Below are 14,888 nucleotides of genomic sequence, written 5' to 3'. Positions count from 1 at the left end.
ATAATTAAAAAACAAGTAAGAAAGTTACACTCGAGTGTGCTCGACTGTGAGATACCCGCTACCCATTTTTAATAAAGGCAAAATATTGCGGTAACATTTTCAAAATATACCGAAAATACTAAAAAAAATACTAAATATATACCAAATGGTATGTTTGGTATATCGATATAGTACACCATTCAAAATATACCATAGACGGCTCAATATACCAGATTGTCAGCCAAAGCAACTAAGACCCCTAGTAAGTAGGCGTTTTTGCCCATACAAAAGAATTTCTTTAATAACTTCGACAATTTTTATCTGATCGCAACCAAATTTTCAGAAATCATAAATACTATAGTTATTATTGTATGTACCAAAATTCGCAACTCTAGCTTTAAAATTACGCTTGTTTTTCGATATTTTTTTGATTTGCGGGGGCGGAAGTGGGCGTGGCAAAAATTTGAAACAAACTTGATCTGCGTGCAAACATAACAAATGCTGTCGGAAAAAAAAATTATAGCTCTATCTCTTATAGTCTCTGAGATCTAGTGTTTTATACGGACGGACGGACAGACACACAGATGGACAGACGGACATGGCTAGATCGTCTCGGCTGTTGACGCTGATCAAGAATATATATACTTTATAGGGTCCTTCTACCTGCCGGCACAAAGTTATAATACCCTTCTACCCTATATGGGTAGCGGGTATAAAAATCTACATTTCATAAAATATTTATAAAATTCTTTATCTCAATCAGATTACAAAGAGCATTTATAGCGTTGCAATGATGATGATAAACTTTGTTTGAATCAATTAACTGGAAAAGAAAAAAACACAGCACAATGAAAGCTTAAAGCAGAGGATGTGGACCCCAAAGTTATAAATGCAACGATAGATTTTATTTTAATGCACTGCACACACATCGAACTTCTCTTAACAGCACCAATTTATTAAATAATGAAAAATGTTTGAAACAAAGTAGTAGAAATAAATGTAGTTTGAATAAATTTGCTTATTTTGAATAAAACTTCTTTAGGTGTACTAATTTTGTATACTAATCTCTGTGATTTTCAGTGGTCAAGCAATCATCGCGGCACTTTGTGCAAACGAACAGGGTAACAAAAAGAAATAGAGTCTGAAAAGTAAATAAAATAAAGTATAGGAAACTTCCTGCAAACTTTCATATCTGACAATTTGTTTACTTACCAGCTTAAACATCTTACTTGGATTGTTTAAATCCCAATGTTTGTCCCAAAGTGTGCAATAACTTAAATTGCTAAGTTTACCGTCTACTTGTTCAGTTTCTGCTTATATACATAGATGCGATGCACAGTGGGCGATTTGGTCCCGCTAGCGGCATTTAATTAATTAACTTCTAAACTAAAATAGATATCTTCAGTCGGTTTTTTTTTTTCACTGATCAGAAAAAAATCATAGAATTTTTTAAGTTAACAAATTTTTTTTTTAATTTTTTTTTTAATTTAAAAAAATTTTTTTTTTTAAATTTAAATTTTTGTTTTATTTTTATTTTATTTGAACTTCAATTAACATATTTCATTTATAAACTTTATCTAAAAAATGATGGGATGATGGAAAAAAATGGGATGACTTCTGAGTGCAATACTTAAAAAAGATCCCTTTTTGGAACTAACACTGTATCTAAAAAGTACCATAGTTTCAAGGCTAGCAGATAATAGCAGTTGATATTACACATTTTGGACGCCACTGATTCACACTTTCGGCTAATAAAGGAGTTAGACTGAATTCAGTTGAATAAATTAAGTTCTACTCCACGAAAAGAGAGGTGTACGCTAATCCGGGCTAATTGTTAATACACTGAATTACCACTACGTTTTATGAGCTACACATTTATAGACCGGTCATAAACATTGATTTTTTTGAAAATACATACCTTGAATATAATAAAAAACCAAACTTCTAACAAATTCACCAAAAATTGTAAATTTCCGAGGAACTCAAATTCCATGCGCGCAAAGAGAAAAAAAAAGCTCTTTTGCGAAATCATATGGTGTGTTTGACCGATCACAGCTGATGATCAGCTGATCGTAGAGCTTTCAAAAAGCTTTTAAAAATCTAATCAAAGCATCTGCTATCGATATGTGAAAAAATATTAACAGATTTTTCAATTTGAAAATTTGAATTAAATGCCGCTAGCGGGACCAAATCGCCCACTGTGCGATGTCAGGAATATTGAATCATAAGACAAAGACCTTACACCTGAAATTTCGAAGTGTCACAAATGCTGTCACATGCAGCTGTCACAGATCCCATCAGAACTAATCATGTAGCTTTGCAAAGCTAATTTTTCTGGATACCACTTGTAAAGGCAATTTAAAGCATTGCTTGTTTAATGGTGAGGTTCGGGACAAGATTGATAACAAGAGCTCAAGACTTATTAAAAGTGTCAATTTCAATGTTCTTAAAAACTATTTTGGCTTAGAAATACTGAAGAATAGCTTACCTTTGGAATGATTTAAAGAGTGATTTCAGTTGAGCATATTAACCTTTTTCGAAAGTGTTGAAAATAATCTCTGCTTGTAAATTCTAATAAAAAATTTTAAAAACAACAAATAAAATCACGAATAGTTGAAATGAAAATTAAACAACTTATTTTTATGATGTACTAAGCATTTCTTCCACATTTACATTTCAAATACCTTTGAGTACTTTACATAGAGTAAATAAAGTTGTCATTAAGATAGTTTCATTTCGTTTTCGCATTGCGAAAGAAGGGAAATTGTCATGCGTAAAACAGGTGACACAATCCTCACAGTCCTGAGATTGTGATTAATTAAGTAATTTGTTCAGCTGTCAAGGATCCCATGCACGCACTTCGGCTAGAAGTCTATAAAAACCCAACATCCAGTTCATAATGCCAAACAGTCGTATAGATTTCTCAGAATGTCGCCAAGTGAAAGTTTTCTGAAAATAATGCGTTTTGCGCGCTTCGTGAAAAGATGTCTGGGAGTCGATATCTATGATAAGTATTATCGCAAGAACATTTTGACGGCAATGTGTATCATAGCTGTTTTTATATACGGCGGAGCCACACTCAACACCGCGATTATTGAGAGGCATTCGAAGTTCGCTTTTCAGTCTCTGGTGATGACCGGTCTCTGGTTTCAAGGTATCAACAAGCTGTTTGTGGTTATTTATAATGCACGCAAACTCTACGAATTAAATCAGAGCGTTCTTAAAATCTATGTCGATTACGAAAATCATTCGGATCCCAGATTTGCCAAGAATCTGCAGGAGAATTGCGACAGATTGCGACGCGCTCTAATTGTTGTATTCATGTCCTATTGCATTGCCGTCAGTGGCATGATTATTTTGCCAATCACAGTCTATAATCTCACCGGGGATCATCACTTGATCATGCAGTTTTATATTCCGGGGGTTGATCACAAGTCTCAGACGGGATATTGGATAACTCAAACCACTCATGCTTTTGTGCTGATTGTTGGCGGAGCGGGAATGTTTGCTGGCGATTTGGTTATCCTCGTGCATCTGATACAGGCATATATATTCAGGGATGTGCTGCGTCTCAAGATCAACATATTCAATACGTTTGTGGATGAACCTGGCAAGCAATCGGATTCGGATATACAGAAAGAACTTGTCGACATGATGCAGTTTCATCAGCTCTACTTAAGGTGAGTGTAAAGTTGCAGAAAGAATTCTTAGATTCACGAAGTAAAAAAAACATTTAATTAATCGTAAATCAAAACTAAATATTTAATTTGAATTTTCGAAAACTTCCTATTCCGAAATCAACAGTATTTAATTTGAATTTGAGAAAACCTTGACTTATTGCACAAATCATCGATTATGGTGGCGCCATCTATGTGTCATCTGACATCATCATTCTGAATATTTTATATTCCAACAGTTTTATCGCTCGCTGCAACGATCTCTTCTACTCGATTGTGTCCGTCCAAGTTATCACAGCAGCCCTTTGCTTTATTTTGACCATGTTTGTGCTCCTCACCAGCGTTTGGCCCGGTGGTTGGGCTTTTGCAGTTGGTGTAGCTTCCAATTTGTATATTTATTGCATTCTCGGCACTTTGGTTGAAAATTGTGTAAGTAACCAGTATAAATCTCTGACTTCTAATGTAATCTATTATCGTATTCGTAAAGAACGACGATCTAATCTATGAAGTCTACAACATATCTTTCTACAATCTGAATGCTCGTCAGCAACGTCAAGTTTTATTCATGTTGTGCAAAGCTCAAAGAACTGACATGATTCAGGTACTGGGTGTTATGCCCTTGGCCGTGAGCACAGCTCTTCAGGTTAGCTATGTTCTTAATCAAAAAAATCTAATAAAATTGATATTTATTAATACTTTATCTCAAGCAGGTTACAAAGAGTATTTATAGCGTTGCAATGATGATGATAAAATTTGTTATGAAACAATAAATGGAAAATTAAAACACAGCACAATGAAGTCCACTTCGTTCCAGCATGAAAAGCTTAAAATAGAGGACGAGGACCCCAACGTTATAAATGCAACAATAGATATTTTTTTAATGCACTGCATGGACATCGAACTTTGCTTGAATATCAACCGAGTCGAAAAGATTGAAGGAGCTAAGCTGTCTATTTAACAATATGAAAATGAATAATATATTTTTAATCTGCTTATGAAAAAATGAAATGTTTTAGAAGCACAGTAGAAAAAGTAATGCAGTTTAAATAAAATGCTTATTGTCAATGTCTTTTTTGGGGGAATACAAAATTTATATAATAATCTCTGTGATCTTCAGAGCAATCAAGTTCTTGGCACTTGGCACAGATGTATTCTCTTATAAAAGAGAATATCTGAAATGTATATGCAAATGGAGTTTATAAAATTCCTCCAAACTTCCATATCTGGCACTACTTTTACTTACCAGCTTAAGCATCTTACTTGCGTTCGCTAAATCTCAATGTTTGTCAAAACGATGCAACGACTTCCGCTGTCCGTCTACTTGTTCAGTTCCTGCTTAGGAAACACTGCATCAGAAGATAGCTGACAATGTCCTTACACCTGAAATTGTTACGATTATCCACGTGTCACAAATCCTGTCACTTGCAACCGTCACAGATCCCATCATAACTAATCATGTGGCTAAAGTTAGAGCTACGAATTTTTGTATATATAATATTACTACAGTAGTTATGATTCCGGAAAATTTGTATGTAATCAGATAAAAGTCGAAGCATGTCCGACCCTATTAGTATAAATATTCTTGTATGGGCAAAAACAGCCTACTTACGATATAGCCAATTGCTTTGTCTGACAATCTGTGTATATAGTTCGTCTATCCGTCCGTTTTGAATGCGGTACTGGATCTCAGATACTACCAAATATAGAGCTTAATTTATTCGGTATATTTTGTTATGTTTACCGCAATCAAGTATATTTCAAATTTTTCAAAATGGGTAGCCCCGCAAATCACAAAAATCTAATAACAAGCGTACTTTTAAAGCTAGAGTTTCTTGTTTTAGTATCACTTGATATCACTTAAAAAGGTAATTTAAAGCATTGCTATTTTAAAGGTGAGGTTCGAGATACACAAAATATCGGGACCAGATTGATAACAAGAACTCAAGACTTATTAATAATGTCAACTAATTTCAATGTATTTGAAAACTCTTTTGGTTTAGAAATGCTAAAGATATCATTTACTTACCTTTTTCGAAAATGTTAAAATTTTGCTCTATATTCGGTATATTTATTCAAAATGGATGCAAATATTCTTTGTTCAATAAATAATATATATGTATATTTATTTAAATTCTAATAAGAAACTTTAACAGCAAATCAAATTACAAAATGTTGAAATTTAAATTAAACAACTAATTTTTATAATATATAAGTATTTACTCCTAATGTGAAAGAAGGAAAACTGTCATGCGTAAAACAGGTGACAAAATCCTCACAGTTCTGAGACTGCGATTAATTAAATAATTTGTTCAGGTGTCAAGGATCCCATGCACGCACTTCGCTAAGAAGTCTATAAAAACCCAACATCCAGTTCTTAATGTCAAACAGTCGTGTAGCTTTTTCAGAATGTCGCCAAGTGAAAGTTTTCTGCAAATTATGCGCTTTGTGCGCTCCGTGAAAAGATGTCTGGGAGTCGATATCTATGTTAAGTATTATCGTATGAACATTTGGACGGCAATGTGTATCACAGCTTGCGTAATATACGGCGGATTCACACTCAACACCGCGATTATTGAGAGGCATTCGAAGTTCGCTTTCCAGGCACTGGTGATGACCGGTCTCTGGTTTCAAGGATGCAACAAGCTGTTTGTGTTTATTTATAATGCACACAATCTCTACGAATTGAATCAGAGTGCTTTAAAAGTCTATCTCGATTTCGAAAATCATTCGGATCCCAGATTTGCCAAGAATCTGCAGGAGAATTGCGACAGATTGCGACGTGCTCTTATTATTGTGTTCACGTTCTATTGCGTCGGCGTCAGTGGCATGATTATCTTGCCCCTCACGGTCAATATGTTTACCGGGGAGCGTCACTTGATCATGCAGTTTTATGTTCCGGGCATTGATCATACGACTCAGTGGGGATTTTGGATAACGCAAGGCGTTCATGTTTTTGTGCTGATCGTTGGCGGCTTGGGAATGTTTGCTGGTGATTTGGTTATGCTCGTGCATCTAATACAGGCATATATATTCAGGGATATACTGCGTCTCAAAATCGACATATTCAACACGTTTGTCGAGGAGCCTGGCAAGCAATCTGATTCGGATATACAGAAAGGACTTGTCGACATTATGCAGTTTCATCAGCTCTACTTGAGGTAAGAGTAAAGTTGAAGAAAGAATTCTTAGATTCAAGAAGTAAAAAATACCTTTAATTAATCGTAAATCAAAACTAAATATTTAATTTGAAATTTCGAAAACTTCCTATTCCGAAATCAACAATATTTAATTTGAATTTGAAAAAACCTTGACTTATTGCAATAAAAAACAAGTACAAAAGTTACAGTCGAGTGTGCTCGAATGTGAGATACCCGCTACCCATTTTTAATAAAGGCAAAATATTGCGGTATCATTTTCAAAATATACCGAAAAAACTAAAAAATACTAAAACTATACCAAATGGTATGTTTGGTATATCTATATAGTACACCATTCAAAATATACCATAAACGGCACAATGTGATTGTCGAGACCCCAGTAAGTGGACGCTTTTGCCCATACAAAAGTATTTCTTTAATAGCTTCGACAATTTTTATCTGATCGCAACCAAATTTTCAGAAATCATAACTAATATAGTAGTTATTATATATACCAAAATTCGGAACTTTAGCTTTAAAATTACTTTTTGTACATTTGCGGAGGCGGAAGTGGGCGTGGCAAAAATTTGAAACAAACTTGATCTGCGTGCAAACATAACAAATGCTGTCGCAAAAAAATTATAGCTCTATCTCTTATAGTTTCTGAGATCCAGTGTTTCATACGGACGGACGGACAGACACACAGACGGACAGACGGACATGGCTATATCGTCTCGGCTGTTGACGCTGATTAAGAATATATATACTTTATAGGGTCGGAGATGCCTTCTTCTACCTGTTACATACATTTCCTGCCGGCATTATAATACCACCCTATGGGTAGCGGGTATAATCATGAGCATTTTGCTTGGGTTGCCCAACTAATCGTTTGGTGTTGCCAGCATATGGGCAATAGGTGGCTGACAGAGTTGCCACACATTCGATTATGGTGGCGCCATCTATGTGTCATCTGAGATCATCATTCTGAATATTTTATATTCCAGTTTCTTCGCTCGCTGCAACGATCTCTTCTACACGATTGTATCCATCCAAGTCATCACAGCAGCTGGTTGCTTTATTCTGACCATGTTTGTGCTCCTTACCAGCGTTTGGCCTGGCGGCTGGGCTTATGCAATTGGTGTAGCTTCCAATTTATATATTTATTGCATACTCGGTACTTTGGTTGAAAATTGTGTAAGTAAGCAGTGGAAATTTCTAAAGATTGATTTACCAAATTATCCAATTTTTTAAAGAACGATGATCTCATCTATGAGGTCTACAACATATCGTTCTACAATCTGAATGCTCGCCAGCAGCGTCAAGTTTTATTCATGTTATGCAAAGCTCAAAGCACTGACATGATTCAGGTACTGGGTGTTATGCCATTGGCCGTAAGCACAGGTCTTAAGGTTAGCTACTACGTTCTTAACCAAACAAATCTACACTTGATATTTATTGATACTTTATCTCAATCAGGTCACAAAGAGCATTTATAGCATTGTAATGATGATGATAAAATTTGTTATGAAACAATAAATTAAAAATGAAATGAAAACACAGCACAATGAAGTCCACTTCGTTCCAGCTTAAAATAGAGGACGAGGACCCAACGTTATAAATGCAACGATAGATTTTTTTTTAATGCACTGCATGGACATTAAACTTTGCTTGAATAGCATCAACTGAGTCGAAAAGATTAAACGATCTAAGCTTTCTATTTAACAAAATGAAAATGAATAATATTTTTAATCTGCTTATGAAAAAATAAAATATTTTCGAAGCACAGTAGAAAAAGTAATGCAGTTTGAATAAAATGCTTATTGTCAATGTCTTTTTTTGGGGGATACAAAATTTGTATAATAATCTCTGTGATCTTCAGAGCAATCAAGTTCTTGATACTGTAAGTAATGTATTCTCTTATAAGGAGAATATCTCCTTTAATGTTTAAACCAAAATCCATCTACGATGCATATGTAAATTTGTTTTATAAAATCGAAAGTTTTTATTATAAAACTTGTTCTTCGAACTACGCTTAACATTTTTAACTGGGTCGAGAAAATTTACTTGAGTTGAGCACATATGTATTTTTTTTAGATGTTTTCTATTTAATTCAATTCTTTTTGTGGACGTTAAGTGAGATGCGTTGTGGCCGTTAAGTGAGATGCGTTGTGACCACTAAGTGAAAATTTATATGAGAATAGTTGATCTGCCTATGAACTCATAGAATATGTTGGAAACTCTGTAAAAAGAAAATTTGCCGTTAAGCGAGATGCATTGTGGCCGTTAAGTGAGATGCGTTGTGACCACTAAGTGAAAATGAATATGAGAATAGTTTTGATCTGCCCATGAATTAATAGAATTTGTTAGAAATAAAGTAGAAGAAAATTTGTATAATAATCTCAGTGATCTTCAGAGATCAAGCAATCAAATTGCTTATAATTGCGAATATTTCCATTAAAGTTTAAACTGCAATCCCTTTTGTGTGTGTGTAAAAAAGACGTAAGTTTTGTTATTGGTTTTGTATTTATTATAAAACTCGTTAATCGATGTCTGGATTGGAATCGTGTGATTTATTTTCTGTGTTACACAAAGTTTTGTTCCAAATATATATAGATTTTATTGTTATTCAGCGATGCGCCCGAATGTTGATGAGTTTTCAGTTTAATGTATGTTGTTGTAAAAACAATTGCAATACGAGTATAATACTTGAGTGTGTTGTTAGACCTGTCTGAGCCAGGTTACCAGGTTAGATTGACACAAATAAGTTGAATAAATTTAACAATGTGCAATGGAGGTTGACGTGCTACGTGTTCAATGTTCAATGTTCAATGTTCACTTGGACGATTTGCAATGTATTTTTTATGTATTTTCATTATTGTTAAATCTCATTTTACATATGTACATCTTATGCCAGCGACTTATTTCTATATACTTCTTTTTGATAGATGCGATATTTATATTGTTCACTCTTTCGTATGTGATCAGTTAATCAATTAATGCATTAATTAGTCAATTGTTTGTTGTTAAGGAAGCTCTACAACCAATCCGCAAATTTAGACTCAGTCTTTGCCATGCTTTTCAATTTGCTAAATTCTAGACCAATTGCAGTCGGAATTGACTTGAACAATAAAATGGAAACAAAAAAAAAAAAGACATTTCAATTAAAAAATGCAATTTCCACAATTTCAATTCAATAAATCTATTCTATTTTCTTGTATGTATTTTCATTTCTTTCACAAAAAAAATAATAATATAATGTTTGATGTTTTAATGTTCACGTCTTACAAGCTCGAGTTGAAAAAGTCTACGTTGATATTGTTTGTTTATTAACTTTAAACTTAAACATAGAAAATTACAATTATCATATATGTATGTATAGTAATATTAATATGTAAGTTTTTATTGCAATTTGCCGTCATCATTTTTACGTACGTAAATATGTTGTATATATGTATGTATATGCATATGTATATTTGTTTCAACTTAATGTATTTTGGATACGAAACATGTAAAGAACTATCGAATCGAGTGTGCTCGACTCGCCGATACCCTGTAACTAGAACCAAAGTATGGGGAAGGAAAATACAATACAAAATACGTCCAAAATGTACAACTACACAAATACAATATATATATTTACATCGAGCATCATTCATCTTTATCTTCAATAATTTTCATTTCATTTATCAATCTCATTTCAATCATCACATGCTTCAGTTTATGGTAGACGACGGACACGTCTCGAATCGAATATTTATACTTATATGTTTAATCAATAGGGCTGCCTTGGCTTTTACTTTATACCCTCTTCAACCATGTGTGTGTGGGGGGGATAAATAGATGCAGGGTATCCAAGAAAATATGTATATAAATATGTTTGAAATACCGTATAATTATTACAGCTATGCCGTTTCATTTGTTTAAGTCTAGCAGTTATCGAACTAAATGATATATAATAAATACTTTCGCTTGATTACATTCATAATAACATTTACTAGTTTTGCTTTACATAATTCATAAATATAAAAAAGGACTAGGAACCAGTATAAAATATTAGAAAGGATGTTCCGAAAACACACACAAATTTTCTTTTAAGGACTAAATTTTTACGCATTTTATATAGTGTTGTGTTACTTGTTGTACGGGTTGAAACGCAAGGATTCAATTGGCATTAAGAGGAAACCAAAGGAGGGAGCAACAAACTGCCTAGAAATGATAAAAAGTAACAACATCGAATGAAAAGCCAAAAATCTGGCTAATTTCCCTGTCCGTTGCCCATGGCTTGCTGTTGTTGTTGCAGTTGTTGTTGATGTTGCTGCTGTTGCTTCTTCTTGTCGAATATGGACAACTTGGATTTGACGGCTCCCTCACAGACCATCATTCGCTGCTGCGCTGGCTTCTTGTCCAGATCAAAGCACAGCGAGTCCGTATTTAAATGCCGCTTAAAGTCCGAATAATGATGCGAATCGTAGGACAGATAACTCGAACCCAAAGCTGAGGCAGCCACAGCAGCAGCCACACTGCCATTGCCATTGCGATGATGCACCGAAGGCGGCGATAAATCCTGTCGCTTGCGCTCAAAGTACTCCACAATCTTGGCAATCTGTGCGGATCGTGTGCTGGGCAACGCAGTGAACGAACGATCATCCCAGAGCAGCGAATCGGAGCTGATGTCATCGGAGCTGTCCGTGTAGATGGACGATGTGCGATTCTTGCAGTAGAGCAATTGATTCGTGGCAAACGGACTGCGCTGCAGCAGCGAATGCAACTCGGAGTCGAGAGCCAAACGATTCAATATTCCAGCCGTGGCCGTCATCTGGCCATCGCTCACATTGCCGCTAACAAAAGCGTGATGACACGTATAGCGACGCTGATGATGCGTCCGCGGTGCAATTATCTCGGCGTCCAGTTCATCCATGGAGTCCAGCGCTGTGGAGGATGATGTGTTGCCTGCAATGGCAGCGGCATCGTTGTCAACCAACAGCACCGACGATGAGGTAGAGGGCGAATCCGTGTGTGGCTGTTGTTGTTGCTGCTGCTGTTGTTGCTGTGGCAACTGTGATTGCTGCTGTGCCGCAGCAGCGGCTGCCACAATGGCGGCTGTCGATGAGGGCGTCGCATAGTAGCAGCAACGGCACAAACTCGCCAGCTTGTCACTGCAAAGGGTAAAGTAGAATTCTTAGTAAAGGAAACTTGCACAGTGCAAAGCGTCAGAAGCTTGCCTCTTACTTGAGCTTGTTGTTGCCGCCCGTCTCCAGCATGAATTGCGACTTTAACTGGTCGTAGCAGCAGTTGCTGAGCGAGCTAATGCCGCACAGTTGCCGATTGTAACTAGTGTTGGTGATGGCCGCATCCGACTCCTCGTTGAAACAGGAGTAGAAGCCACTCTCGATGGAGTCGCGTCGCGTCACATTCCTTTTGAGGGGCAACAACTCGCATGAGTTTTTCAGCTCATTCAATTCCAGATCCGTGTATGAAGTGCATGTCGATGTCGATGTCTCCTTCGCCTGCGCAGCGCAACTCGTGGCTGGTGTCGTGCTGCTGGATGCAACGTTGTCCATATTCGAGTTGCTGTTGCTATTCGCCAACTCCTTCGACTTCTCGTCATCGGTGGCACAGCTCGAGAGTTCGACGGGCAACGTGACAGCAGTTGTCAGAGTGCCTGAGCTCGTGCTGCCTTTCAGTTCCATGTCGCTGTTGCTGTACTTGATGATGGTGCCGCTGCTGCCGCGAAACAACGGATGCGTATACAATGAATTGGCGCGATATTTGCGAGCGGCGGGAATCGTCGATGGCCGCACAGCGCTGTCATCGCTGCTCGACTCTGCGTCGGCGCAATTCCCACCGCCATCGAGATCTTCCCCCTCCGAATCATCGCAGTCATCAAGCTCGGCAGGCGCAACAGCAACTGTTGGTGCTGTGGCATTGCTGCTGCGTTGTGGCAACTTCAACTCGATGGCGCTGTATTTGCGCGTCAGCTGCGGCGAGACGGGCAGACTCTTTGGTTCGCCACAGGGCGGCATCAACGACGTGGCTCCCGTTCCCGCTGGAGCTTCGCTTTCGTTGGCCAACTGCTTGCCCTGCATGGCAACCAGTTCCTTGAAGAACGGCGCCGACATCTCAAAGCACGAACTGAACAAATCCCCAACTCCAGCTGCATACGTCTTTGGATTGGCGCCGAGTATCTTCTTGACGCCACGAAGCTGCGCCAGCGCCGTAAACGGATTGGGTTTGGCACCGTTGTGATCCTTATTGGACGATGGCTTGTACTGCGGATCCTTCAAGCACATCGTTTCACCCACTTTGCGCAGCGTCAGCACCGCCGAAACTGGCGGCGGCAATGGCGGTGGCTCCGGCACATTATTCATCGGCAGCAACACGGCAGCTGTGGCCAGTTGTCGCGGCGGCGTTGGCGAATGAGTCGAGGAGCGTTGGCGCTGCATTTGATGGCAACGCGCCTTGTCGCTGGGGGGACGTATGCAGTGGAAAGTGTATGATATTCTCGCTCAGCGAACGTCGATGAAGCAGTATCTCGGCCTCCAGTTTCTGGGTGACGCGACGCACGCGAGACTTCAGCATATGCTCATCATATTCGCTGCTGTTCTCAGGCAGCCAATTCGGTGTGCCAGGCAATGCGGCGGACGCAGACTTGCAGCTGATGCCGATGCCCGTGCTCGGGAAACGGAAGCCATCCTCATCGACGTCGCGACGATGTCGAGGCGTTGTCACCGCTCCCACTGGCGCTGTGCAAATGGTGCCCACTGTGGGTGCCATCGTGTTCTCGGTGTCGCTGCCAATGGGCGAGCAAGTGATCAATTCCAGGGGAACTCAAGGGACTCGCCGCACACGTCGTCGACTCCTGCTCGTATTTCTCCAGCAGCAGCGTGAGCTTCTTGCTCGCATCATGGAAAGTGGGGCGACTCTTGGGATCATACTGCAAAGGGAAAATCTTTAGTAAAGTTCTTCATTTATGTAGTTCACGCTGCTCGCTTACCAGACAACAGTAGAAGGCCAGTCTCAAAAACACAGGCGGCGTATCCATGGGACAGAGTTCCACAAACGCCAAGTAGTCGAGGCCAAACGATGGCGTGCGTGGCATCAGATCCGGATCAGCTTCGATGCGCGCTATGATCTCGCACTGAATGATGCCGAACGAGAAGACGTCGCTCGTCTGATCGTACCATTGTCCCTTCAGGCACTCCGGACTCACCCAATAGGGCGATCCAACAGTCTCTAACCGTGATTTGCCGCTGCAAAGGGAAGAGAACTATTAACATCCACTCCGAAAATAGAAAGATCTCCAATACTTACGTTTTCTCTGGTATTTTTGCAGCCAGTCCAAAGTCACCGACGACAGCTTCGTATTGTCCATTTGCGAGTTGACGAATAAGTACATTCTGTTAAAAAAAATGAGTGTGAGCATCAAATATGTATGTATTTAGAGATTGTCTTTTCACTCTCACCTTGCTTGTCAAATCCCTATGAAATATTCCCGCGTCGTGAACATATGTCATGCCGCGCGCTATACCCAGCGCCAGTCTTATTTTCTGGGCAGCGCTAAGCACCACCTCTTTGTTGGCCAGCAGTTGCTCCAGGGAGCCCCCATTGATGTACTCGGTCAGCGCGTGCAGTTGGCCTTCTTGCACGCAGACACCCATAAAGCTGAAACGACAACAAAAAACAAAGAGCATGGTAAAATAAAGAGTGACAGCTACAGTTGAGAGTACTCCACTATGAAATACCCGCTACCCATTTTCACTACAGTGCGGTATTATTTTTAAATTATACCGAAATATATTTGGTATATCAATTACATTCAAATTATACAGTGCGGTATTATTCTTAAATATACATATCAAATACCGAAAAATATTAAATAGTTGGTATATCAATATACTATTACATTCAAAATATACCACATATAGTACAAAATATGTATCATACGGACGGACGGACATGGTCTCGACTGTTGCCGTAAAACAGTGCAGTATTATTCTTAAAACATAAGAAATGGATATACAGAAAAAATACTAAAATATACCAAATTATGTATTTAGTATATCAATATACTGTTATACTCACAATATACAGTACG

General features: G+C 38.3%; 4 protein-coding genes across 4 annotated transcripts in view; 3 read left to right on the top strand and 1 right to left on the bottom strand.

Annotated features, from left to right (window-relative positions):
- Positions 1 to 2,907: 2,907 nt before the first annotated feature.
- LOC133836832 (putative odorant receptor 83c) lies at positions 2,908 to 4,414 on the top strand (the record flags this gene model as incomplete). Its single annotated transcript, XM_062267420.1, has 4 exons — positions 2,908 to 3,659; positions 3,896 to 4,085; positions 4,144 to 4,299; positions 4,367 to 4,414. Coding segments are annotated over exons 1-4 (1,146 nt in total), but the record flags the coding sequence as incomplete, so codon positions are not given.
- A 1,648-nt stretch (positions 4,415 to 6,062) lies between these two features.
- LOC133836831 (putative odorant receptor 83c) lies at positions 6,063 to 6,818 on the top strand. The gene has a single exon (XM_062267419.1). It carries the CDS (start codon positions 6,063 to 6,065, stop codon positions 6,816 to 6,818), a length of 756 nt encoding a protein of 251 aa, XP_062123403.1.
- Positions 6,819 to 7,757: 939 nt separating this feature from the next.
- On the top strand, positions 7,758 to 8,289 carry LOC133836830 (odorant receptor 67d-like). Its single transcript, XM_062267418.1, has 2 exons — positions 7,758 to 7,987; positions 8,047 to 8,289. Exons 1-2 carry the CDS (start codon positions 7,880 to 7,882, stop codon positions 8,287 to 8,289), a joined length of 351 nt encoding a protein of 116 aa, XP_062123402.1. The 5' UTR covers positions 7,758 to 7,879.
- Positions 8,290 to 10,766: 2,477 nt separating this feature from the next.
- LOC133838765 (uncharacterized) overlaps positions 10,767 to 14,888 on the bottom strand; it is a 29,094-nt gene continuing 24,972 nt past the window's right edge. Inside the window, 7 exon segments of the mRNA XM_062269986.1 lie at positions 10,767 to 11,949; positions 12,023 to 13,263; positions 13,265 to 13,615; positions 13,617 to 13,727; positions 13,788 to 14,043; positions 14,105 to 14,190; positions 14,257 to 14,455. Of these exon segments, the coding sequence (XP_062125970.1) occupies positions 11,049 to 11,949; positions 12,023 to 13,263; positions 13,265 to 13,615; positions 13,617 to 13,727; positions 13,788 to 14,043; positions 14,105 to 14,190; positions 14,257 to 14,455 (3,145 nt within the window). The 3' untranslated portion in view covers positions 10,767 to 11,048.

This window comes from Drosophila sulfurigaster, chromosome 2R, assembly GCF_023558435.1.
Source record: "Drosophila sulfurigaster albostrigata strain 15112-1811.04 chromosome 2R, ASM2355843v2, whole genome shotgun sequence".
NCBI lineage: Eukaryota > Metazoa > Arthropoda > Insecta > Diptera > Drosophilidae > Drosophila > Drosophila sulfurigaster.
Note: the sequence above shows the minus strand (reverse complement) of the source record. Positions and strands in the feature narration are given on the sequence as shown.

Excerpts from the sequence above, each read along its gene's own strand:
- LOC133836830 (XM_062267418.1), top strand. The coding sequence starts at position 7,880 with ATGTTTGTGCTCCTTACCAGCGTTTGGCCTGGCGGCTGGGCTTATGCA. Across the intron at positions 7,988-8,046 it reads GTACTTTGGTTGAAAATTGT|AACGATGATCTCATCTATGA; the intron begins GTAAGTAAGCAG and ends AATTTTTTAAAG.
- LOC133836831 (XM_062267419.1), top strand. The coding sequence starts at position 6,063 with ATGTCGCCAAGTGAAAGTTTTCTGCAAATTATGCGCTTTGTGCGCTCC.